The sequence below is a fragment of the Trachinotus anak genome, unplaced genomic scaffold (genome assembly GCF_046630095.1).
Source record: "Trachinotus anak isolate AG129_WGS33_773 ecotype Australia unplaced genomic scaffold, CSIRO_AGI_Tana_v1 ptg000025l, whole genome shotgun sequence".
Taxonomy (NCBI): Eukaryota; Metazoa; Chordata; class Actinopteri; order Carangiformes; family Carangidae; genus Trachinotus; species Trachinotus anak.
In genome coordinates this window covers 18,842,638-18,863,621 of record NW_027273876.1, presented here as the reverse complement: position 1 = coordinate 18,863,621, position 20,984 = coordinate 18,842,638, and the positions used below count along the sequence as shown (strand labels likewise).

The 20,984-nt window shown below is 40.8% G+C and overlaps 1 protein-coding gene across 5 annotated transcripts in view; it reads left to right on the top strand.

Annotated features, from left to right (window-relative positions):
* Nucleotides 1–3,679, top strand: part of jmjd1cb (jumonji domain containing 1Cb) — a 124,705-nt gene extending 121,026 nt beyond the window's left edge. For all 5 annotated transcript variants that reach the window (XM_071463645.1, XM_071463647.1, XM_071463649.1 and 2 more), the window contains one exon: nucleotides 2,055–3,679. In XM_071463645.1, the coding sequence (XP_071319746.1) occupies nucleotides 2,055–2,147 (93 nt within the window). In that variant the 3' untranslated portion in view covers nucleotides 2,148–3,679. The remainder of the gene's footprint in view (nucleotides 1–2,054) is intronic.
* The last annotated feature ends 17,305 nt before the right edge of the window (nucleotides 3,680–20,984 follow it).

The window sequence follows — 20,984 nt, the reverse complement described above, 5'->3', positions numbered from 1 at the left end:
CACCATCTTCTGTCTGTACTCCAGCAATGTTCATGCAGACGGGCTGCAGGGCAGGAAAAAGTACAGATCAACTCTGTTTGGTTCTACTCAATAAGACAATGAGCAGCGGATCATTGCTGGAGGATAAATCTGTAGAAGAACCATAGTACTAATAGAAAATCATCTTAATTTAATTAATGTCAACACTAAATGCTGTGCTCAGCCATGAGTGTCTAGATGTGCACAAATAAAAAATCCAGTATCATCGTAACTATAAATAGTGGGGCTGCATGAAATAATGTTTGTGCAGTGATTCTGTTTTGATTTATTACTGTTGGTACTGCAGCTTAGCTACAGGCACCAGGTCCAGCCCACCAAACTGTAAATAATATACATGAGCACTGAACAGTGTGTAAGTGGTACATATATGGAACTGGTCCCATCTCAGAACAGGTACTCTGTACTAAATCACACTGTCATATATCTTTTGCTGTTTGTGCTCCACCACCTGAGAGACCAGGTGATGGAGGTGTGTTTCTTCTGCTGTGACAGACCGTCCTGTCGCTACACAGGACCTCTGAATCAGAGTCATACTCACTTCTCACACACCAGTTTCCTGGACTTCATGTGTTGGGTTTCTGTGTACTGTGTGATTGCATAAAACAGGTGTGTCCTAGATACATGTAAACAATGGTGAAATGAAAATCAGCTGTTAGTCTCTAACACCTGTGAGAGATTTTTGACCACCAACAGTGCTCTCCATCACCATCATCAAAACACCAAATGAGGGAATATGTTGTGGAAGAACAGTGTCGTTCCTGCAGAGCTCAGTGATTCACAGAATCAATGCCAAGGAGCAGTGAAGCTGTTCTGGCAACACATGGTCACCCAACACCTCACTAAGACACTTTGTTTTTCCTTTCTCACCCGTCTACATGTTGATCTTCTCTAAAGTCTCTGCAGCTCTTCCTCTGATGTTCTTTGTTGACAGGCTGCTATGCAGGTCAGAGTGTAAACAGTGAATCTAATTAGGTGTGTCAGTGTCAGTCACAGTTCACCTCAGCTCCCAGTTAACATCCTGGAATCAGACCAGCAGTGACAGATATGGATAACTGTGGTCACTTTGTGTGTGTGTGTGCGTGTGTGCGCAATTTCTAATTATGTCAGTCAACTGTAGAATATATATGGTTAAACATCATCTTACATATGGAGAAAATAAAAAGTCATAGAACGTCATATTGCAGGAAACCTCACAGTGTCTGTGTAACTGAAGATGCAGCCTTAAAATGACAAAATAGGACAAAGTAGGAAATTGAAATTTCATACATAGATGTAAATGCACATTAAATGATTTTAATGATCATCATGATATGTTGCAAATTACACTAAACAATCATGAAACAATAATCAGGCTCGTATAAACACTGCAACAGTTTTTCCTCCTGTTCCCACTGTCTGTAAACGTCTCCTCATATTGCACCTTCAGTGTAAGAGATCGAAGACAAGCTCTGTGTGACAATGCATTCAAAAGTTTATCCTAAGCTAAAATGAGGCTTCAACGGTCTGAGTTAAACAAATCCATACCATCATACCATCTGAAGTTTCAGTTTCTTTAGTACAAAATGCCCTTTTTGTTTCTGTCCCTCCTCTGCAGCTCACATGGAATCACATAGATAGAATTTATACTAAAAACTTTGTTACTTTGGAGGAAACCTTGTTTGATTTGTCAAACTGTAGCTGCTGAATCCTCATGAACTTCAGATAAACATAGGAAGACATCACTCAGACTGAAGCTGCATTATGAAGGGATGTTTACCGACAGCATGAACAGGAGAAATGATGACACCTACTAAAACCTTGTCAGTGTTGATCTGGGCAGCTGATTAGTGTTTTAAGACAGATTTGAAAAATTAAACTTAAACTTTAAGTTCAGTTCAGATCTGATGCACAGCTCTCAGTCATTTCAGATATTTTACACAGTTTGTAGCCCAAGATTGAAATACGAGTCTGTTCCACAGGAAAAAGTAACATTAGTGTTGAAACTCTCCCCTCCTCTTCCTCCTCTTCCTCCTCAGGTGAAGAACATCCTGTACCACTGTGTGAAGGAGGCGGTGAGCTCCCTGAAGAGGAGCAGCTCTGAGGAGGACGATGAGGAGGAGAACTCATGACGGCCCCTCGTCCACACCTTCCACAGAAGGACACCACGCCCATCAGCACCTCCCCTCACCACACCCTCCCCTTCACGTGGAGGGCCATGTAACAGGAATGCAAGAGGTGGTCGGATCAGAGCTGGGCATGTGACCCAGGGGACCTCACGGTCTGAGCTCCACCTGCATCACACATCCAGGTGGCCAGTGAGAGGCACACCCACCTCCATCATCATCCCAGACCTTCAGTGCCAAGAGGAGACAAACACAAGACCAGAGGGCCTCTGGGCCGACAGGGATGAAACCTCAGCTGCCACCTCAGTGTTTCAGAGACTCAGAACACAGGGAGGATGAGAGGGGGCCTGACTGAAGCCACTACAAACCTCCACTGAAACACAACTGAACTCTTCAGTGTGACTGATGGTGCATCCTGCTAAAATCCAGTTTCCATGGAGACTCAGACTGTCCTGTAAGCAGAAGTGCACCGGTCTGATGGCAGCAGCAGTGATGATGGAGACTTAGAGACGCATTTAGCCCCCTGCTGCTCTCTCACTGTAATCTGCTGTGGATTATAAAGGCCAGGAGGTTTAATCCCTGTCTGTAGCAGCTGCCCAAAACGTCTTGGACAAAAGATTTCGCTGATCATGACAGCATCACCAGCAGCAAGCCGCATCAGGATCCAAACTGTCATCTCTGATGCTTAAAAAAATCAAGAAAAAAAGGATTTGAGGGGGAAAAATGCAAAACAGAGATCTCAGATGTTTCAGTCAGCAGTCTCTGCTGCTCCCTTGTGTTGTTCCTTATGTAATTGTCTGTTCTCGTCTTTTTTTTCTAGTTCTGACTGTCTGTCTGTTGCTGTTTTGTTCTTAATTTTCTTTTTCATACGAACCTTGTTTTATTTCCTCTGTGAAGATGTATTTATTTTACAGCTCTGTCATAACGTGGTGTTATTGAGACAAAAAAGCATTCATGTAAATGTGACTTGTACAGTTTCTTTTTTTTTTTCTTTTGTTATTTGGTTTTCAGTTGTAATACGGCTCTACTGTGATGGAGGACACACACACACATACACACACACGCACACAGGCACACACACACCCGCACACACCAGCTAATGCCTGTAACTTTGGGAAATGTTGATGCTCTACAGTCCTCATGCCATAAATACAATTTTTGAAAATGAACTGCCAAACTATTGTAAAGACTGTAAAGTTGTATTATGTAAAGAAAAAACAAAATGGCTTATTACACACAGCATTTTATGAAAAAGTATTCTCTGTAAAATGGAGACATTTACAAAAAAGATGTAATTTATTTAAGAAAATAATTGTCTTGTTTTTTGTTTTGTTAAGATTTACTATGGTGAAACTTTGAAGTTAAAAGATAAAATAATGAAAAACTTAACTGTAATGTGTAAATATATACTTTCACTGAGGTATTTTTTTAAAACATGGCTTGCTTCAATTTCAAATTTTAAAGTGCAAGTGTTACATGCTTTGTACATTGAAGTTCAAAAGGGTTTTACATTTTCCATTAAAATGGATTTATCAAAAGTTTGGTGTTGTGTTTTTGATGCTGAGGCCCACATAGTGTTCACTCTCCTGGAACTGTGGAAAGTTAGACAGCAGGCTGAAAAATGACAATTAACAAATTAGAAAATGTTTTAGAACATGGATGAGGTCGTAAAACATCTGACCGCACAGCCACAGCTCACCCGGTCAAGTTTGAGACCTTTTAATTGAGTACTTTTATTTGTGTCAAGTTAAAAAAAGAAATACACATACTGTAAATACAATAAGGGAGACACGTTTTGCCCATCATAAAAATAACTATTTCTGAAAGGAATTAATGTCTATTGAGCAATAAAAACCAGGTAAATTGAGAGATTGTCTCTGATTTTTCTGTCATGGATTTTCATAATAAATGGACTGTAACTCTGGAGGATACCTACTTCATTCAATTAACACACCTCATATTAGCTTGATATAAAATTATAATTACATCTTTGTACAGAGGGAGGACAGTGGATTTTGTCCCTGTAATTGATAAGTATGGATCTCTTCACATTTTACTGTACTTATGGGCATCTGATTACTGTTTTGAGGTGGGCTTGGAAAAAAATTTGAACTTATCCCAACTTGCATTGTGTGAACAATGCCACTGTGTGGTGCTGTTACTCCATATTAGTTGTGTTTCTAGTGACTCCAACCTCTGTAATGTGTCACCTCACTTGACTTCCCTTAAGGCAGACAAAAGGAGAAAAGATCAAATCAAATATTAACAAATCAAAGTTGGATTTTTCAAGTGAAGCATTTATTAGTAACTGATCCCATGTTTAAGTGCCAGTTCAACTGCTCTTTGTCCACATTTTATCTCAGTATTCAAACTCTATAGCCCTGATAACTGGTGCTGAATCCTCTGGAAAGCTTGAGGAAGTCTGAGGAGGGGGTGCAGGATGTATGCAAACGCTAATCCTGCACAGTCTCTTAGTAGGTCTGTAGTCGGACGTTGCAGATGAAAGTTTTTGCCAGAAATTATCTGCCTTCACAATATTTTATTCAGCTGTGGACAGGGTGGATCTATCACACTGAATTCATTCCCAAAATCAAATAATCACTTCTGTTTTTCTTGAAGAATGGCAAAGTTAGGCAGAATGAGGTGAACCTCTGTGGTATTCACTTTAACATTCAAACTGCACAATGTTTTTTTTTTTGTTTGTTTGGTAGAAAAAAAATTCACAAAAGCCACCATCCTTACTGAAAGCCTGATGACAGTGTTTGGGCTCTTCAGTGAACTGTCACACAGCAGCTATGCTCACACCTGCTGCACTAACCTTTCAGAATTTCAAATAGCCATTCTTCCCTTTTTTTACCTCTCTCATGTCAGCTCTGCTGAAATTCCCTTGAGCCGAGATAAAGTCAGTGCATTACATTAATCTCTCAGTTTAACACAGGTTGCTAGTTCAGTGTGTTGCAGGGCGAAATACATATAACATAAAGGTCACGCGAATTATGGACTTTTATCCTTTCATGTTGTCTTCAGATAAACAGTGAGACTCCAGAAAGTTGATCAGCTTCTAAACACTGTTACAGAGAAACAAAGACAACAGATAATCACATTAGTATGAGAGAGCTGCCGTGGGTGTCAATGAATGTCTTTCTCATTCTTTTGTTCAGCTCACTGTGTCACATTCAGGTTTGGATCTGAATTCTTTTTATACGCAGTCCAGAAATCCTTAGTCCAAAGAAGTTGATAGTTCTATATGAGACTACCTCTCAGAGCTGTGTTTCTGTCTTAATGTTCTGCTTACATTTCAGCATGGCCACAGTTAAGCACCCATATGACCAGTGAAACAGAGGGGTTTTTTTGTATTTATTTCTCCTGTTCATACTAGACAGGAAAGCATCTCTTCCTGGTGGGTTTTAAAGGAAGTGGAGCCCGAATTCTATGGTCCTCCTCCTGTGCACAAATGTATTCTAAAAGTTTATCCAATGCTAATTTGAGGCCTAAGTAGTCTGAGGTAGGGGGGGGGGAGTAAAGGGGGAATTACCACAGAAGCCAGCAGGATGTCTATTACTGCACTGTAAAACATCATGCAGGAAATTAGTAAAATCACTTTTTAACTCAATGTAAATAATCAAGTATTGCTACTGTGTTGTTTTGCTATGCTGACGCAGCTACTCCAAACATCAGCTGGGTCAGCTAACTCAATGTAACTGAGGACAATCGACAGGTTGCGAAGCCACCCCTACCAGAAAATGATGGTGATGAATAAACATAAAGCGTTGTTGAAGGCATCTGTGGTCAAGTCATTGAGGATTCCAATACTGTTCTAGAACATATGTAGGTAAGTAAAAGTCCATAATGCTGGAGCTCTTTTCTTCCTTCTTTGATGTAAAATGGTCTGAGGCAGTCAAACCTGCAGTAGTTGCTTGAGGTTGCAAGAGTTGCATCCATTTGCTCTTCCTCTTCTTCTGCTATCCTTTGTTGATACGTACATCTTCTGAACTAAATATGTAATATATATATGAGCTTGCTGATCCTAGGATCCATATGCCATTGAACAGAAGCTCACCCATAGTCATTACTTGCCCTTGATGGTACAGTTTCTCATGACAGTGTTTGATGAGTAATGTCGACCTGTTATAGTCTCTTGGTAGGACCACTGGCTGCTTCACATGTGGATGTAAGGCAGTATGAATTAAGCGACCTCCCAGTCTGAAGCTACCATGGTCATCTAGGAATGCATATAACTTGTGCGACTTGTTGGCCTTGTCCTTAATTTGTGTCTTGAACCTTGATCTTCTGCTACTTGTGATCTCTCCCACCTTGACTACTCCACTTGATAGCTCTTTCTGCCAAAGACAGTTGTGTCCTGTGAACCAGATAGAAGCTAAATGTTGCTTGTCTGTGAGACTTATAAGCCATGTAAGCCATGTACCTCAATTGCACAGACTCTGTTCTTCACTTGATGCGTTCATTGTGGTTTGCTATGAACACATAAAATTTCATCTCAGCTCATAAACTGGACCTTAAAGTTTGATAGAATGTAGTATCTCTAGATCATGTAGAAATCCAGGTCCTGGAACCAAAATTCCCACAATGGTTGAAGATCAATATGTAAGGTGTCATCACAACTGAGCTTGTCACAACACACCTGCTTAAGGATCTGTTTTCCCACCAGGATGAGGAGTGCCCCAAATCCAAGTGGATCGTATACTGAAGCTACCGTGGACAACATTCCCCTTTGGTTGGATGAATTTTCTTTGACAACCACTCTGAACTGGAACTCAACATAAGCCACGCACCACTCTAGGCTGAGTGCACTTTCTATGTGTAGTTCACCCTGTGCCATATCCAGGTCTTCAGCAGCATCGGTGCACTCTCCTTTGAGAATTCTAGCTAGGACATCCTTGCTGTTGGAGAAAACTTGTGCAGTTGGAGTTTATCTGTGCTGCAGAGCTTTCTTGCCACAGTACTACAGTAATCTTAGGTAATCTTGTTCTTTTGCCCTTACATGGAACTGGTGGAACATGCATTCTAAGTCACACATGATTGCCATGGGATCTCTACAAAAACCTTATAGCATCATATGTTTTTTCACATGTATCATAGCTTTCTGCTTGCACAGTCCTTTGAGCGATGGCCAAACTTCTCTTGAACAAACTTGACTCACTCAGAGATCGTCTCATAAAGTTATGACACTTGTTTAGATTGGGACCTGCCACAGAAAACACTGTCTGTGACAATAGCTTTTCTCATTGAAGATGATTGCCAGTACTTATGTTCCAGGGCCTCAGATCCTTTATCTTCTCGCTTTCATTTGGTTTTGGAGCGAGTAATTTTGACTTCACATGTGAGGAAACACTTGAGAATGTGTGACTTTGTTCTTTCATTTATATGAATTTCTTGCTCTATCTTGAGGTCAGCCAGTCTGGGAAGTTAGCGAGCATTTTCTGGTTCTTGCTGCTATTGTTCAGTACTTCACTGTCCCTGATCTGAGACATAGACTTTGGAGCTTACCCAGGGCCATGCATCGAACTTCTTTCTGAAGGCCTTGGTGATGAGGAATTGATTGCCATATCTCTCTTCTAGGATAGTCCAGGCTGCATGATAGACCGAATTTGTGCCTAACAAGAAGTAGTTCTCTATGGCTGTCTTGGCAGGTCCTCCAACGTTCCTTTGCAGATTATATATCTTTTCTCTGGCTGGTTTGTTGTCCCAGTCAGTGAGTGGATTGCTGTTGTTGGTTCAGATATAGATATGTGACTATGAAGATGGGTGCCCTGAACATACTTATCCCAATCAAGAACCCAATGCTGTTGAGATCTGTCCAAAGTACAGTTGCTCTGACTGTGCTGTAAGTACTGTAGTCTAAATCCTTGGAGCTATTCTCGTTAAGCTTTTTTTTGTCTTCTTCTTCTTCTTGTTCTTGAGCCAAATTCAACAAACAGAGGAGCAATTTTTTGTGCTGTCAGTAGGTTTCCTACTGTAGTGTTAATGTGTGAATTGTCTCCCTGCGCTGATACTCCTGATTGTAGTATGCACAGACCTGTGTGTGTCATGGAAGTATAAGGATTGTGATCAGATGTCTCTCCTTGATGTAATGAATGCTAGACATCTGGACATATCTGCGAAAGACTGTAAAGGTCAATAACGCAAAAAGATTCTTTCCCCTGTTTGGACAGGAGTTTGATGTGGATGAAAAGAGGGGCTTTGTACTACTGTATATCCAATTGAATATATATTTTCTGTAGCTATCATATACATGTAAGTCTAGTGAATATAGGCTACATATGTTTATTTTCCATTACATCAAGGGACTGACTTCAGACTTAGCCTGCTGAGGCATATTGCAACATGTCTTTAACACATACTGTAAGTTAACACAACCCATGCAGTAAATACGGGCCTTTCTTTTTGTTGGAATGGAATCTTAGTTCATTCCAATAAAATAAAATAATAAAAATAAAAGCTATTTCAAAGATCCATATAGTGATGCTACTGGCTGTTCTGAGTGACGAAGTGTTACTGTTGGGAGACAAATGTTGTCAGTATTCATGTACCAGAGTTGATCCAAAGGTGTGTGTGAAGTGTTTTGGTACATTAGTGTATTTTGGATGTGAAATGAATTGTTGTTGCTGAGCTGCATGCTGGTTAAGAGAAGTGTGTGATGACTTTTGTAAGAATGAAATATAGAAAAACCATTTGGAAAAATAATATGTGGCTATTGAATGTCCATTGCTCTGATTAGTCTTATCACTGCCAATGCAGACATGTTTATTTGTCAGTGATTTGTCTTGGTTTACTCATTTCTAAACCATACCTATCAGCCCAACTCTACTGTCAAATTCCAAATGTATCTTTTTGAATGTAAAATATTTTTTCTTGTTAAAATTACATTATTTAGGAGTGTCCTTTCTCTCCTCTCTCCTAGTCCTGTCCAGTTTCATGTTTTCTTTGCTGTGACGTGTTTGCTTTCAAAAACTGGAAGTCACATTTGTCCTGATGCCTGCTTGTGCATTCATGTGTTTCTGTGTGTGTGTTTGTGTGTGTGTGTGAGAGAGAGAGAGAGAGAGGGGGAGAGAAAGGCAGGGAGAGAAGGAAAGAAGCCAGTGCTGACATGACTAATGCTGGGATCAGCTCCCATTCATACTTCCAAAGCTGAACTGGAAACACACATATTATCCTGCTCTCCATTATATAAGCTGAAACTGTGCTGTGCCTCCTGGCACTGTGTGTGTGTGTGTGTGTGTGTGTGTGTGTGAAAGAGACAGGTTATCTGGAGTACACTGAGGCAGAAGTTCACCATTGAGTTCAGACAGAGGTCACTGTCTCTCCTCTCTTTCTCTTATTCCTCCTCTCTGTCTTTTTTAGTTTTTCTCTCTTCCTATTGCCCCATCTGCTCTTTTTCTTGCCTTACATTTTATTTTATGCCTTTTCTCTAATTCTAATTTCTTTCTTTCTTTCTTTCTTTCTTTCTTTCTTTCTTTCTTTCTGTCTTTCTTTCTTTCTTTTTTCTCTCTCTTTCTTTGAATTCTGCCTCTCCTGACTTTGTACCTCTCCGTCATTCTTGACCTCTTTATCTCTCTTGGTGTTAATGGCTTTTTAACAGGATTCATTATTTGCTGACTGCCTGTTTTCAAACCACAACAACTCACGTGTGTGTGTGTGTGTGTGTGTGTGTGTGTGTGTGTGTGTGTGTGTGTGTGTGTGTGTGACACGGACTTGTTGCAGCAGCCAGTGTGTACAAACAGTAACTGTTCTTCAAAGTGAAAAGAGGTGTCATAAATTGTGTCTGTGGACAGCAGGCAGCTTCCTGCTGCTCCTCCCCGTCTGAGGCTCAAAGCAGATCCACAAACAAGTGACAACCAGGACAATAGTTCACACAGAGCTCCACATGTACCTGCAAACAAGCTCAGACCACTACGACTGCTTCTATTGTCCATTTCAACCCGCAGTAACTTCGACCACAACGATGAATTCATGGCCTAAAATCAGAGGGAATCATCTCCAACAGGGGGCGGTGCTGTTCTAATGGTGCTGTTCTGAAAGGTTTTCAGTTCAGTTCCTGGTGAACAGGAGAGGTTTGAATGGAGGAAATGAAACAGCAGCACTCTGTCCTTCTTTCTAGCAGATGAGACTGTGTACAGAGACAGGACACGAGTTCTTGAGAGCTTTTGGAAGGGACTGACCCTTAGGTTGGGAACCACTGGACTAAAAAATGCCTGACTGTTTACAAAGTGGTTAAAACCAGCTCCACCACTGGCAGCTACAACAGGAAAATGCTGCTCACACAAAATCATAATATATCAGTCACAGGGGCCATTTTACTGCAGAACGAGTTCTACTTTTGATACTTTAAGTAGTTGTTGCTGATACTTTTACTTCAGTGGGAGTTTGTACACAGGATTTTTCTTCACATCGTGATGCCTGTAGTCCTCAAATATGCTGAATCCTAAGCTTCCCATGATGCACCTTGATAGTTTATTAGACCCGTCTGCTGAAAGCCCACAAACTCCACAACCTTCAGTTTCAAACACACATTTTGTTATAAATGTGTCCTCAGGGCTAAGCTGAGATGACATCATTATGACATCATCTAGGTTACTTCCTCAGCCTTAACAAAGCTCCTTCAGAGCCACAGAGGATATTACAAAACTGTTCTCACAAGCTGAGTAGTTTTAACCATGACTATTAAATTGAAAAATCAGTGAACTGTCCCTTTAACAATTTAATGCATGTTGCTTCACTACATGTGAGCCAGTTTAAACTTGTGGCTCTGATGAGGGTTCAACATCAGACAGATGCACAGCCCTCCCTCCCTGATTCCTCCATCAGATCACTGTGTGTGGAGGTCGCAGCCTCCTACTGTGTCTTCACCAACATGAACTCACTCAGGGCCTGCTAACAACAGCTGGCTGTCTGTGTGTGTGTGTGTGTGTGTGTGTGTGTGTGTGTGTACGCGCGCGTGCGTGTGTGTGCGCAGCATACCTCCATTTGGCTGACTGAGGTTTGCTCCCAGTAAAAGTGAACCACAGGTGCTTGTCTCTCACACTCCGACAGAAAAATCGGCTCCAAGATAGATTTCTGACCTCAGTCTCACATTCCTGCTGCCTGTTGGTTTATTCTACACACTTCCAACATTTCTACACAAAACATGCATTAAATTGCATACCAGAGAGGCTGAAACGGAAAAAGTAACTGAACACCTGTACCTATGAGGATGAGCATATTAATTCACAGGGGAAACATAACATGATCTTAAAATGCACTGTGGTTTTAATACTAGAACTGTATCAGCTACTGAGCAGAGCTGCTCCACGATAATCTGAAGAACAGAACGTTAGCATGCACAGATGTTACACCAAGGACAATGTGAATTTGAAAGCTTCTCTGCAAACGGCCTCTGGTCTTCAGCTGATTATTGGAGGGCTCAGAGGCTGGAAGTTTCTACAGCTTTCTACATGAACACACGTTTCCACAACATGTCGCCTGCTGCACATAATCACACAACAGAAATTACAAAAATATTGCAAACAGGATGAAGCAATCGGTGTATGACCTTAAGACATTTTTAATTTGCATTAGAGAAAGTGCAGGTGAAGGTAAACGGAAAACAATATTAGCCTGTTTATGTTACAAATTAATCTACTGGAACGAGTACTTATATTTACATTTGACTGTCCAATTCCTTCACAGATGAAATCCTGCTATATTGTCTCCTGAAGCCAGTTTGTTAATCAGTTGAGGTCCACTGGGATCCAGTTTGGACTTGAACCTGAGAGACCGCATTTAAGATGCTGGTTGATACCACTTCATCACATCAGGAGTTGAATGAACTGTGAGAGTGGGAAGTCAAGTCTGAAGGGTTGCAGTCTATTAAGTTCACTTTAGAGTCTGCCAACAGTCTGTCATGTATTAAGTTTATTATGGAGTATAATTCTTTTCATATTTTTTTGTAAATAATGCTTCCTTACATAATTCTTTCAAATCTCTACAATATGTGAGACTGTAATGACAGACTACCTGGAAGGTCAGGAAAAAGACAAGTTAACTTTCTTTGATATCTGCAGACATTGCCAATCATAGATTTTAAGTCATTTGTGTGTGTGTGTGTGTGTGTGTGTGTGTGTGCGTGTGTGTATGTGTGTGTGTGTGTGTGTGTGTTGGGAGGAGGATGGGGGTGGGTAAAAATGACAGAGGAGAGGCAAGAGAGGCAACAGGGGTAACAGGGCGGTGGGCATTGGATGTTGGGTGGGGGTTAAGGCTATGTGGAGAGGGCTGGGGTAAGATTGGGGTGAGGGTTTAAGTTGAGGGCAGAGGGGAAAGAGAGGAGAAAAGGTGTGTGTGTGTGTGTGTGTGTGTGTGTGTGTGTGTGTGTGTGTGTGTGTGTGTGTGTGTGTGTGTGTGTGAGGGTTTAATTGGAGGGCAGACGAGAGACTGCCTGTGTGTTTCTGTCCTCTGAACGACCCCCTCTACCTCTACACATGAACAAGAGGCTCCCATCTTAGCATGTGTAAGTGTTTGTGTGTGTGTGTGTGTATGAGGGATGCAGCAGCACAGTACAGGTAGGAGCATTTTGAGTGTGGCAAACATTTGTGTAGCTGAATCATAGAACATTAATAACTGCTGTGATACAGCCTGTCACATTTCATACCTAAAGTGCTGTAGTGAGAGATTCATTCATTAATCACTTATTTTTGATTTGCAGATATGATCACAAGTCAGCTGTTTGGTTAAATCATTGACCAAGATCTTAAAAAAAAACATGATGAACGAAAGTAGCATTGTTTGACATGTTTGCTCAGTGTACAGTTTGGAGAGATAAGACTTCAAATATCCCAGAGGAAAATGTTGTTCTCTTTTTTTTGTCTCACAGAAATAAATAAGCTCTTATTTTGAGATGACTGAATTTTCTCCTAAACCCACATCAAATGTTTGTTAGTGTCAACAAATGAAAATGCACTGATTTAGAATTTGTCTTTCACCTGATAAGTGAGCAGAGTCAGTTTTCCTCATCGTTTACACATGATAACTGGGCCTTAACTAAACTTGCCGTACTATGACACCATCTATCAAAAGACAGACCTATTTCTCAAAACTATAAACACTATTCCTCTGTTTTCACTCATGATTCAGATTTGTTTAACTTTTTGTAAAAAACTCTTCATTCCTTCATATATCACTGGCTGTGCCTGTGTGTCATGTAAAAATCACTGGCATTCAGTATCAAGTTGTAACAGCTGCATCACAATCAACACACAATTCCCCAGGTGGAAACATTATGAGTAAAAATTGTCGACACACCAATCAGAGCCTCAGGATAGACAGATAGATAGATAGATAGATAGATAGATAGATAGATAGATAGATAGATAGATAGATAGACAGACAGACAGACAGACAGACAGACAGACAGATAGATAGATAGATAGATAGATAGATAGATAGATAGATAGATAGATAGATAGATAGATAGATAGATAGATAGATAGATAGATAAAAGAAATATGACTCATCACTTGTTGGAATATTGATTAACAAAGACCTGAAGATAGAGGAGGAAGACACAAGGGAGGAGGTGGAAGAGGAAGAGGAAGGGCCAGGAGACCAATAATTTCTGATGAGATTTGTGCAACTCTAGCTGACCATGTCCTTTTCTGTGGGATGTCAATGGGGGAAACTGTGCAGGAATCTGAGCTTCCTCAAAGCAGCCTCTGTAATAGAAACCTTCAGAGAGTAAATAGGTGGGTAATTATTTGACAATAAATTGGCTGCAAAAATTAAATACAAATGTAGACACTATGAACACTGCTGCCTGGAATTCTACAATCGTTTTGAATTGTAGTCCTACCCATGTGTGTAGTAAACATGTATATGGTTCAAAATCCATTGACATGTTTATGAGATTTTACATCGCTACAGTCCATGAATGCATATTCAAAGAGATCTTGAAAAGATGCTTTCTCAGTAAATTATAACCTGATTTAGATACTGAAGTGAGCTCAGAACATGGCCATACGACTACGCCATTGTGAGTTCATTCATTCATTAGCCACACCGCTTATCCTTTTAAGGTTGTGGGATAGCTGGAGCTAATCCCAGCTGACACTGGGCGATGGTGGGGTGCACCCCGGAGAGGTCACCAGTCCATCACAGGGCTGACATGTAGAGACAAACAACCATTCACACCTACAAGCTATTTAGAGTCACCAGTTAACCTAACCTACATGTCTGTGGACTGTGGGAGGAAGCTGGGGTACCCACAGGAAACCCACACAGACATGAAGAAAACATAGAAACTCCACACAGAAAAACCAGGACCTTCTTGCTGTGAGGCGACAGTGCTGAACACTGCAGTACCGTGTCACCCGCCATTGTAAGCATTGTTTGTAAATGTTGGTATTTATGTAGTTTGTCTTATTTTGTTCTATTTCTTACATGTTGAGGATCACAAGGGAGAACACATTTTCTTGCTTGAGTAAGAAAATAAATTTTTTGTGTAGCTTAGGTGAACTCACTCTTTAAAGGTCAAACAGCTCATGGAGGGACGCTGCACTTGTTACTGAGCCGTCCTGACTGAGGATGATATCTGCAGCACCACACTGAGAATCACTGTTGTTCAGGATATGCATTCAAGATTCATTAAACCGTGTTTGTGTGTGTGCGTATGTATGTGTGTGTGTGTGTGTGTGTGTGTATGTATCCTGATGTTATCAGGTGTTTTCACACTCAAAGGTCCAACTGCATCTAGCCTGGCTGAAATTCAGAGTTGACCAACTTGTGGAGTTTTCTTGTGGACAATCAAAAGTTGTGTTTATGTTTAGTGTTTCAGAACACATAGCGTGTATCCTTGAGCTGTAACAAAAATGTTGGCTTATAGTTCCCTATTTTCCCAATAGGACACTTCGCTCTCTAAATGCAGGTCAACTTGTGGTTCCCAGAGTTAGTAAGAGTAGAATGGGGGGCAGAGCCTTCAGCTATCAGGCTCCTCTCCTGTGGAACCAGCTCCCAGTGTGGGTTCGGGAGGCAGACACCCTCTCTACCTTTAAGATCAGGCTTAAAACTGTCTTGTTTAGTAAAGCTTATAGTTAGGGCTGGCTCGGGTATGTCCTGACCCATCCCTTAGCTATGCTGCTATAGAGCTAAACTGCTGGGGGATTCCCATGATTCACTGGGCGCTCTCTCCCTATTTCTGTCTCTCTCCCCCGCTCTCTCTCAATGACTTCATGCCATTAACTTTGTTTTTTTTTTTTTTTTCTCTCCCGTAGTTTTGTGCTTCTCCTCTCTCTCCCTCTCTCTGTCCTCATTCTGCAGGTATCTCTGCCTCGGGAGCAGCAGGATCCAGATCCACCACTACTCATCTTTACTATTACTATTACCTGTCTTTATTATTAATAACGCCATTACCGACACAGCTGTTCCTGGTCTCTCTCTCTTCTCTCCCCTCTCCTCCCCCTCCCCCTCTTTCTATCTTCCCCTAAACCCAACCGGTCGAGGCAGACGGCCGCCCACCCTGAGCCCGGTTCTGTTGGAGGTTTCTTCCTGTTAAAAGGGAGTTTTTCCTCCCCCCTGTCGCCAAGCGCTTGCTCGTTGTGGGAACTGTTGGGTTTTTCTCTGTAACAAAGTAAGGTCTTGACCTTACCCTGTAAAGTGCCTTGAGATAATGTATATTATGATTTGGCGCTATACAAATAAAATTGAATTGAATTGAATTGAATTGAACATATTTCCTTCCTCATAAAACATTTGCAAAGCTGATTTTAGAATTTTAATTCCTGTATTGTTTTCATTCTTGTTTTCCTGCTTTCTGCATGTCTGTGGATCAGTGGAAGAGTGTGATACCATGGGTATAAGTGTGTGTAGTGTATAAGATAAACAAAAGAGGAACCTGCACACAGAAAAAATAGCTCCACAGTGCTACAATAAGTGTAAAACTCCACAAGGAACCTTAAATGGAGATATTTAATATTTCAGATTTGTCTCTGACCCCCATTGACCCCATTTTACACATGCACCTCACTACCTAAATGTTTATGTGTCAGTGTAATGTTTGAAAAAGATCCCAGGTGGGGTGGATTAGAGAACAACAGTGTCTGATCTCAGTCTATAGGCATCCAAGAAGCATTCAAGACGTATCGAAAAACAGACTGATTGTTCAAACCACCTCTGGAGGACGTTTGAGACGTACAGACTGTAATGCATCAGTCTCTCCAAGTCCGAGCCATGAAGACGATCAAACCTTTGTCTTGCTTGTAGATCATAAATACAATTAATTTCTGTTAGCTTAAGAATAGTTGTTAGCTAACTAACATTAGCTCCACTGTTACTGTTGTAACTGGACTGGCAGCCATGTTGTGTTTATATTTTTGCTCTTGCAAACTATTACTTTAATTATTAAACTTTGTGAGAGGCTTTTGCACAATAGTTAAGTGCACTAAACTAAATGACAAGATGGAAGTTTATTAGTGATGAGGCTGAAGTCATGTGACTGTGGTGTATTTCTTAGCTAGCTTTTTACTTCTGGTGATTGTATCTAGGCTTCAAAAATCACAAAAGTGGTGTTAATTTATGAAGCATATTGTACTGAACAAAAGAGGTGTCATAAACTTTTGTTAGTCACAGAGTTTATTTTCTGCAATAATTCAAAAGCCAGTGTTAAAATCCCACTGACTTTTTGTGGAAGGAACCAGGGCGATGCTAACACCTGAGTGGCTCTATAAAAATATGTCATCCCTGCATCACTCTGTGGGGTCCAAGTTACTTATCTGTAACTCTGCCTTTGTGATAATGGTATAAGCTCATTATTATTAAACTATACAGTTTAGCACACACATCATTCGTGTCTAAATGTCTGAATGTTTACTCAGAATATCACATAAAATCCTTTTATATATGCTCATTGGAAACAAATGCCATTTATTGGCCCATTGGTGAAGTCCCACAGAATTTTCAACTTTCATTTATTCCCTGTTTGGAAAAACTGCCAGTCTACACACTGAACAGCATGTGTGGAGCCCCCATTCACAATCCTGAGAGGTAGGTGCCAATGTCAACTTGCTGCTTTAGTTACTCATTTGCAACAACAGCAGCAGCAGACTGAACTAATGTGGAGGAACAGGGATAAGATTAAACTCCGTTTATCTCAGTTTGTAAATACTGACTTAGTTTATGGCTGATTCCCTAGAAGTCTGGGCATTACTCTTTAGTCAGTCCACACAGTATACCCTGCCAGCCATCACATGAATCTGCACACACACATACACACACAAACACACACACTCACACACACACACACACACACACACACACACACACACAAACAAACACACACACACGAATACACACACACACACACACACACACACACCCTGCAGCACTGTGGGCTGGTAGCCATGGAACAGACTGTCGGTTTCACGCTCCACAACGTTTTACCGGAACATTCTGCAGGAATCTGACTCGAGCTGGTAGAGAGGCCAGGAAGGACAGGTGTGTGTAGGTAGCTCTCTCTGTGAGTGTGTGTGTGTGTGTGTGTGCATGTGGGTGAGACAGAGGATTTGTAATTGAGAACATTGTAACATTTACTGAGTTTGTTGTGAATGTGTTTGACAGACAGAGACTGAGGAAGAGTGTGAGTGTTGATCATATCTCAGATGGATGAGATTTCAATCTGAGAGAGCACAGTTACTCCAAAGGTAAAATGAAAGATGAATAAGACCATTGAGGCCTTGTTTATCCAGCAGTCTGCAGACAAAATAAGATTAAGCAGAGCTGCTGCATGACCAAGACATTTGCAGGGGAAACAATGGATAACATCATAGAGTATCAACTAATTCATGAAAGTGAGCTTGAAAACTGGATTTCATTCTTGTAACCTTTATTTAGTCATCTTGTATGTTTAAAGCTCCCCTGCTGAGCTACATTCAATATTTCCCATCAAAACATATATTGTTCCCTAAAATATTAAAAACATCCACATTTGCTAGTTTGCAGTCTTCTTCACTGCCTTTGTTGGCTCATGGCTACCTTTTCAGTCACCACCATCTTTAGCATTAAACTGGCAGCAGGAGTGTGTATTGCATCACTCATGCATGTGTGTCATTGTGCATGTGATCCAAACATAATGGGAACTCTTTTGTTTGTATATTTAAATCTATGATTGGACTTAATTGTCTAAAATTTTCTTAATTTTTATTAACTTTAATGTCAGATTTTTTTTCTGTCTAACTCCATTTTGCTATTTTAGTGCATTTAACCCTCCTGTTATGTTCTGCGTCAAATTGACCCGTTTTAAAGTTTGAAGATCTAGGAAAAATAGTTAAAAGTATTTTTTCAGTATGAAACTTCTTCTGCTTGCCTTAATTAGTTTCTGCCCTTAATCAGCAGAAGCAAAAGGATGACAGTCCAGGAGGCTCTGGAAGTCACCATTGATCATGACAGTGAAATGGAGGAGGATGTGTCTGAAGATGAAGACCATCTTGAGCTAAATTCTGATTCTAATGATTCTGATTTTGAACCAGATGAGGGAATTGCTATTCCTATTCCTCCAAGCAAGACATTCATGTCAAAAAATGGTGAAATACAGTGGTCTTCATCCCCAAATATGCGTCAGGCAAAACTGTCTGCAGAAAACATAATCAAGACAGTGCCGGGACCCACTAGGATGGCAGTGACTCGTGTGACTGACATCAAGTCAACTTTTGAGCTGGTCATGCCAGATTCAATACAGAAAATCATTCTGGAAATGACTAATCTGGAAGGGAGGCATGTTTTTTGGGGAGAATTGCAAGGAGCAAGACAAAACACATTTAGATGCATATTTGGGGCTCCTCATCCTTGCTGGGGTCTATAAGTCGAAGGATGAATCGACAGCCAGTCTGTGGGATGCAGAGACAGGCAGGGCTATATTTCGAGCCACAATGTCTCTGGAGACTTTTCACATTTTCTCCAGAGTAATCCGATTTGATAATCGAGAGACAAGGGCTGGTAGACGGGAGAGAGATAAACTGGCAGCTATTAGGACTGTGTGGGACAAGTGGGTAGAGCAACTTCCACTACTCTATAACCCAGGCCCTAATATCACAGTGGATGAAAGGCCGGTGACATTCAGAGGTCGCTGCCCATTTAGGCAATACATGCCTTCCAAACCAGCTAAATACGGAATAAAAATCTGGGCAGCATGTGATGCTGTCACCAGCTATGCATTGAACATGCAGGTTTACACTGGAAAGCCGGTTGGAGGAGCCCCAGAGAAGAATCAGGGCACAAGGGTCGTGCTCGACATGGCTCAGGGTTATTACAATGTTATGTAAAACTATTGTGTTTCATAAGTTGGTCTTTCAAAAGCAATAAAGTGGTGAAACATTTTAAAAAAGTTTGAACATGCATTTTTTTAATGAAAAACAAGTGAATTATCCTAATTGAACCATTACCTGTTAGAGGTAAGGAACACCATTGCACTAAATATTGATAGAATAGTTAGTAATGGAGTTAGTAATGAAATATTCACAGTGCTTGTTAGGTTTTTTTGGTTTCGGACATCTTTTGTATAATTAAACATGCACTGGGTCAAATTGACCCGGGAACACCATTGTTGTTCCTGACAAATGAACATAACAGGATGGTTAAGCTTAATTTTAAAAGCTATGAGGTACAAAGCAAGAGGCAAACTCTGGAGTACAGAAATGGTTTTGGTCTCTATAGCTGAATTGTTATATAATTCACTCATTATAATTTTCCGAAGGGTTAATATTATGCATAATGGAGGGTGTGGCCACTTTGAGTGACAGGTGGGTGAGCGTATGCTTGCCACATACTGACATCTGCCTAAGTCTCAATTCCACACACACCAAACATGCCCTTTGCCATTTTTTTTGATTCGCTCCAGCTACTGCTTTCACTTTAAATGTGGACAAGCATGAGTGCAGGATTCAAAAGGTGGAGAAATGTGAATGATTTGCATTAAATACAGTATGACAAGCAAGAGACATTGTGAGGACATTAACTCATACATTTGCCATTTTCAAACACGCGAGGTAATGACACTCTTCCCCCCTGTGTTGGTGAAGTGAGTGAACAGAGACAAGCAGCTGCTGATTACAGTGATGAGAGGAGAAGAGAGGACAGGGGGAGTGGTGGGGATTGGGGGGGCACAGTGATGTTTTGTCGCTACGGCCTAGGCAGCAACATGAACTCTGTTTGACTCTGGAGACGGTGACTCAAGTTCAAATGTTACATAATATCAATGGGCTCCTGTAGACATGCTGCAAAACACACACACACACACACACACATACACACACACACACACACACACACACACACACACACACACAGGAATGCTGTTCTGACAAATCAGAATGACAATGTCAGTTGGTCCATCAGTCAGTCAATGCAACTTTTATGTCCACTCTGAAATATCTAAACAACTGTTACAATTGCCATAATATTTTGCACAAGCATTCATGGTCCCCAGAGGACGAACCCTAATGACCTGACTTTTCCTGTGGCATCACCATTAGCTTAGATTTTACACTCATCCTGTGAAATATGTAATGTTTTTTGTTTGCATATAGTTTCTTTCTTTGACATGCATTTTTGTTTCAATTACTGCTGGTCTGTCATCATTCCTGAATTAATATGAAGAAATTAATGGTTTTATAAGGTGTTGAAATGTCTCCTGTTCTGAGTTGCGCTGAACCCTTTTCCTTTAATTGGGTAAATGGGTATTAATCTGTTACTAGCCAATCAGAGATAAGGTTCTAGTAAAAACAGGGGCGAAAGAGATGACTTATGAGAGAAACTGGTGAAAAACAGAGACGTTAAGCACTAGTTATAAATGTTATCAGTGAGAAC